Below are 6315 nucleotides of genomic sequence, written 5' to 3' on the forward strand. Positions count from 1 at the left end.
TTCTCGTAATGTTACGACTTTATTCTCGTAATGTTACGACTTTATTCTCGTAATTTACAACTTTATTCTCGTAATTTACAACTTTATTCTCGTAATTTACAACTTTATTCTTGTAATTTACAACTTTATTCTCGTAATTTACAACTTTATTCTCGTAATTTACAACTTTATTCTCGTAATTTACAACGTTATTCTCGTAATGTTACGACTTTATTCTCGTAACGTTACGACTTTATTCTTGTAATATTACAATTTTATTCTGGTAATATTACAACTTTATTCTCGTAATATTACGACTTTATTCTGGTAATGTTATGACTTTATTCTCATAATATTACGACTATATTCTTGTAATATTAAAACTTTATTCTCATAGTGTTACAACTTTATTCTTGTAATATTACAACTTTATTCTCGTAATATAACGGCCTTATTCTCGTAATGTTACGACTTTATTCTCGTAATATTACAACTTTATTCTCGTAATGTTACGACTTTATTCTCGTAACGTTATGACTTTATTCTTGTAATATTACAACTTTATTCTCGTAATATGATGACTTTATTCTCGTAATGTTACGACTTTATTCTCGTAACGTTACGACTATATTCTTGTAATATTACAACTTTATTCTCATAGTGTTACGACTTCATTCTCGTAATATTAGGACTTCGTTCTCGCAATATTACAACTTTATTCTCGTAATATTAGGACTTCGTTCTCGCAATATTACAACTTTATTCTCGTAATGTTAGGACTTTATTCTTGTAATATTACAACTTTATTCTCAAAAAAAAAAAAATGTAAATCTCTAGCCTGGCTCTAATACTCCGTCGTACAAATCTCCTTCCTGTTATGTTGAAGCACCAATAGTTTGAACCAATCAATCATCCTTCTTTTTGGGGAATATATAAAAATGATGCTCTAATTAGTAGTTACTGATCTATCGTTACTTTATTTCACTTTGACAAGCCAGATCTTCTTAACGTTCTTTTCCTGTTTGGTGTGATTGCAATTGCGGATGTTGACCTGGCCAGCTTCCAACGGACCAGAGAGGAGAAGAGTATAGCTTGGCTCCTAATTTTGACAGTGAAGGATGGATAAGACGTACGTGGACGGTGACGTACGGAAGAGTAGCAGTGGATGTGAAACAGCTCTCATTGATTAACATGACAGCGCAAGTGCTGCACAGGACGTACGTGAGCGGGGCGAGACGGGCCGGGGCGGAGGATGTGGAATCTGGGGGTAAGAAACTACTAGGAAAAAAACCTACCTGGCACTTCCTCCATGTTTGATGGCGATTTTCCCCAAAGGTTTGTCCATTTCGTCATGCACCAGCAGGACGTCCTCAGGTTTGATGCCATATTTACCAGCTAAATAAAAACCCAAAAACAATTTAAAGTTAATTTCTGTGAATCTGCCTCATTTACAAAATACTACCTGAAATAATAATAATAAAAACATTTTCTTCTGGTCAAAAAAACATGAAAACTGATGAAAGAAGTGAATTAGAAAAGATGAGATGATCTTGTCTCGCACTTAGGAACTGATAAAATGTAATAACCACTTCTGATCACAAATTGAATCCCTTTAAAATCTTGTTTTAAAATCTAACAGCTTAAAGTCTGCAAACTGTGATGATGTCTACGGAGAATCAGCAGAGATGTTTTTAAAAATTTAAAGGAAAGAAAGAAAATCTAATCTGATTCCACGGCAAGATGCTGAATTTCTGGTGTTTTTCCAGTGTTGAGTTCAACTGTGACCTGAACAGAACAATCAGAAAGGAGCACTAAACGAGCCCATTGACATGGCCGCTGATGACCTCACCCGCTTTGGCCACAGACACCCCGTTGATGTTCATCAGCAGCCTCGGGCGGAGCAGAACCACGCGGGTATGCTGGACCTCCGTCAGGATGACCTCACCGGATACGTGACTGTCGCCGCGCCAACGGTTGGCCATACCGAGCCGAGCGGCGAGCGCTCCGAGGACCGCCATCCCCACGCTGTGTCTGGTACCCTCCATCCCAGGGTTCCCCAGGCCCACCACCTAAAACACAGACTGTTATATCAGTTCTGTCTTTAGTCGCATCTATCATCAGTCTGCAAAAATCACCTAAAAAACAGACTGTGGCTCTAAATAATCACTTTTTTTTACTTTATTAAAAAAAAAACATTTCTCTCTTTACATATTTTATTATTAATAAAACTATAAAATGTTTTTTCTTTCAGTTAGAACCGTGAAAGCTTGTCTTTTTTTTTTATTTGACCACACACATAATGCATTCACCTTAAGACTTTTTAAAAATGTTTTTAAAATATTACTTCAAATATATCTTTCAAAATCTAAATCTTTTTACTAAAAAAAACTTTACATAAGCTAACAAATAAAAAAATATATATAAAGATCTAATTTCTTTTGAAACTGAGTTTGTAGTTTTCCACAGAGCAGTCCTGTAAGGTTAATTTAATGTCTAGAAAAATGCTTCTAAATATAACTATCCAGAATAAAACTCCCCTAGATGTCATTTGGCTTCAGAGTCATTTTTATATATATATATTTGGACCATTAAAGATCTATGTCCTTTCTGGGGATTTATAGTTAAATCTCTTCAGACAGTAGAGGCATAGCTGTGAGTTGGAAGGAAAACATAACATGGTTTTGATAAAAGGTTTCTACTGAAAGCAGAAAGGCAGAAGCTGCTGAATATTTATAACTACTGAAGCGTATTGCATTCACCAAAGGAAAAAAAAATCTGACAGTTTATCTCATAACTATGAGATCAGTATCTCGTAATTAGGAGATATTATCTTGTAATTAAGAGATCCTGATTTCAATGTGATTAGATCCATTCTCATAATTACAAGATTTAATGTCGAGATAATATGTCGTATTTAGGAGATCAGGAAGGAGAGTCATTGCCGAGCTACGCTACATGAAACGTGAACAATGAGTGGGTTGTCAGATGCTTTTATTTACTTTTAGGTTTGCAACACTGGGAAATACTGAGTTTCCTCAATGTGTATGGAATTAGTTTGAGTTTGTCAGTATTTCTTAGTAAGTCCTTAAAATTGTTTAGGTGAGAAAGCCCACTCTGACTGTTCGCACTGTTCCTGTAGGAGCAATTAAACCAGCACGGGATGCTTTATGGTTATAAATGAATGCATCTGAAATGCATTCCAGCTGGCTTAGTGGTTTCCCAAATAAATGTAAGCTGGTATCTTTTCAAAATCTTAGATCCTCAAAGAGAACAGCTGAGGCTTCAGAATCGTTTAAAACAACCAGGTCCCAACTTCATGCTCCATGTCAATTCATATGAAAAACTGAAACCATACGGAATCTGTGTTAATAGAGCTGTTGATGGATTTTTGCTTATTGCATATGGCTGCATGCTTACTCCACATGTAGTAATCCCAGGGTTATAGCTGCATACTTTATTGATGAAGTGAAACACAGGAGCAGAGCTCCAAAGCGTATCAGGTCCTCGGTACAGAGAACTGTTCAGTGGAAAGGATGCAGATATTTTTTAAAAGTAATCATGAAGACCAATTCATTAGTGGCTCAAGTAATCATAACCAAATATATAGATAAGATCTCGTTATTATGAGATATTTTCTCATAATTACGAGATCAGTATCTATTATGAGATAAACCGTCTGATTATTTTTTTCTTTGGTGAATGCAATAAGCCATTTAAATAGGATGTGGATAACTTTGCAAACATTAAGGTCAGGGCTTGGATTAGGCCAATTCAACATATTTACAGGGCTGCACTTTTTTTACATTTAAATGTTACAGAATTATTTCCAAACAAAAATGCAAATGTCCTCAAAATTCAATGGATTCCATTACAGTATATATTTGTAAAACAATATTGCAGCTTTATCAAAATAGGGAACATATTAACAAAATTTAAGAAATATTTTATAGTTTTTGTTCAATATTTTGTTGCATTACAACCTGAAGTCTTTTTAAATATGATGTCAGTAGCTTAGCAAGCCTGCCTTTATGCAGCTTCACTCATTTTCCCCTACAGTGCATCTCCAATGTTATTTGGTTGGATGGCAGATGTCTGTGCAAAGGCAGAAACAATTATTTTTGGTGTCATATGAGCAAAGCACCAGCTCCAGTTGTTTTATTCAATACAAATCCAATGGAGTCCCTATTTAAAGCTCTCCTTATATCAGACTCTTCCACCTGAGCTGTGGATCTCTGCAGCTCCCCCAGAGGGAGCTGCTGCTGGTACCCTAAGCTGCTTCAACGATGAAGGCTCTCCTTGCCCCGCCTGTGGGTTTAAGTGAAGCTCCATATCTTGGTGGTTGTGCAGCTGATCCTTCCTCTCAATGCTCAGACGATGGATTGATCGGGGCTCCAGTGGTTGTTTAAAGGTTCTTAGTGACGATATTGTATTAGAACCTAACTCTACTATAAATGTCATTAAATGAAAGAAACCAAGAGAACTAATAATGCCGAATGAATGAATGGAATGTCTTAATTCCAGATTTACCTCAGCTAAACTTAAAGAAGAAATAAAGAACAAAAAATACTAAATTGTTTGATTTTTGTTTAAAGTTTGGTGAGACCGTTCGACAACCTTCACCGGAACATTTACTGATTTAAAAATAGGTGTTTATTCAAACGGCATCAGACTGAATAAAGGATGAGGGATTCAACTCACCAACTTTCTTCGTCCTTCTGTATGAATCTCTGCTTCAGCTCCTCTCATCGCTGCTGTTATTTGTCCGCTCAGCAGAACTCTGTTTATAATTCTCGTTAAAAGTCTTCTCATTATGAGAAAATTAATCAGCTTCTTTAAAAGTTGAAAGAAAAACTTGCAGAATTTACTCATAAACGAACCACCTCTCATTCGGCGCACATACTGAAACGATCTGCCTAAATGTTCATGTTATTTTAAGAGATAACTCGTTTTGAGACATTCATCTGGAGCTCTGTAGATTAAAGGTTAAATTCATCCGTATTAATAAATGAATCGCATCTATTTCAATATATTTGCTAATAAAATTTGCTTCCTTCCATCATTCGTCACCTTTTGGTACAGTAAGTCAACGAGAATTTACAAGACAGTGCAGTGTGTCTGCTTTTGTCGCTGCGTGGAGCTTCAGCGCCATCTAGCGTGGCGTCTGGAGAAGTGTTTACATTGGTGACTTAAACTTGAAGAGCAGAACGCAGAAGTTCAATGGTGTTCAAAAGATTTTTAGCTGCAGACTTGGTTTGTAAACAATATTTGAGGAAAATGGTTATATTGTGTGTAAAACTTTTATATCTTTGAGTTAATCTCATAAAAAAGGGAGCAAAACCAAAAGTGATACGTTTATATTTTTGTTGAAGGTACATATAGATGACACAATATGGTTTGTGCACCTAATGATATGTATTTCTTTGACCTACACATTCAAAGTTACTAGAATACATCAATTTAAAATGGGATGTTGTTAGACTTTGGAAGAACATGTATTATAAAACCAACATTTGAGTTTTTTTTCCTAATTAAAAACCAAATAAGTTAAACATTGTACCTTTAATATAAAAGGTGAGACCATTAAAAAATGGGCTATGGCTGTAAATTGTTCAAAAATAATAGAGCACAGATTGATGACCAGGCTGGGGTTAGTGTTTTTTTTGTTTTGTTTTTTTGTTTTTTTAAGAAAAACAACCACAAAAAAGAGGAATAGTTCATTATTTGATATATCATTATGTATTACATGTGAGCTAAAACGCCATTTACAGCTCTGGGGAGCCTGATCTAGCATAAGTTGTGTGACCCTATCCCAGTACAGCTTAGGCTAAACTTTCAACAACTTTATTTCTAAATCAACATTAAAGAAAACCTGCGAACTAAAAAAGCATATCCTTATATGATTTGGTGTCATGTCTTCACTAGAGCGGCCATAACAGTAGCCAGGACCATTTCTACAGAGGCACTGACCCCTGGTGGCCACTGTCTAGAATCACCCATAAGTCTGAAGCTCTTTAATATCTGTGACTATATAGAGGTTATTTAGAAGTACTTTTAATATTAGAGCTGTTCTGCAATAACTGTGTTTTAATGCTGATAAAGATCGATGTTTATAGGCCAGCATAACCTGATAAACAGCTTGATTAATCTGTTTTCTGACAGGTTAATGATACCAAAGAGTCTTTCCTGCTTTATCTTATCTACTAAAGTTTATGATAAGTCCTGTGATCAAGGTTATTGATGCCAGTGTTAACAGAATATATATACATACATACATACATACATATATATATATATATATATATATATATATATATATATATATATATATATATATAT

General features: G+C 35.1%; 1 protein-coding gene across 1 annotated transcript in view; it reads right to left on the reverse strand.

Moving 5' to 3' along the window:
• LOC107091592 (probable peptidyl-tRNA hydrolase) overlaps positions 1 to 4866 on the reverse strand; it is a 7268-nt gene extending 2402 nt beyond the window's left edge. The window contains exons 1-3 of the mRNA XM_015385600.1: positions 4678 to 4866; positions 1829 to 2048; positions 1275 to 1374 (exon numbers count right to left, since the gene is read on the reverse strand). Coding sequence (XP_015241086.1) covers positions 1275 to 1374; positions 1829 to 2048; positions 4678 to 4866 — 509 coding nt within the window. The remainder of the gene's footprint in view (positions 1 to 1274; positions 1375 to 1828; positions 2049 to 4677) is intronic.
• Between the last annotated feature and the right edge of the window lie 1449 nt (positions 4867 to 6315).

This window comes from Cyprinodon variegatus, unplaced genomic scaffold (genome assembly GCF_000732505.1).
Source record: "Cyprinodon variegatus isolate N-32 unplaced genomic scaffold, C_variegatus-1.0 Scaffold344, whole genome shotgun sequence".
NCBI lineage: Eukaryota > Metazoa > Chordata > Actinopteri > Cyprinodontiformes > Cyprinodontidae > Cyprinodon > Cyprinodon variegatus.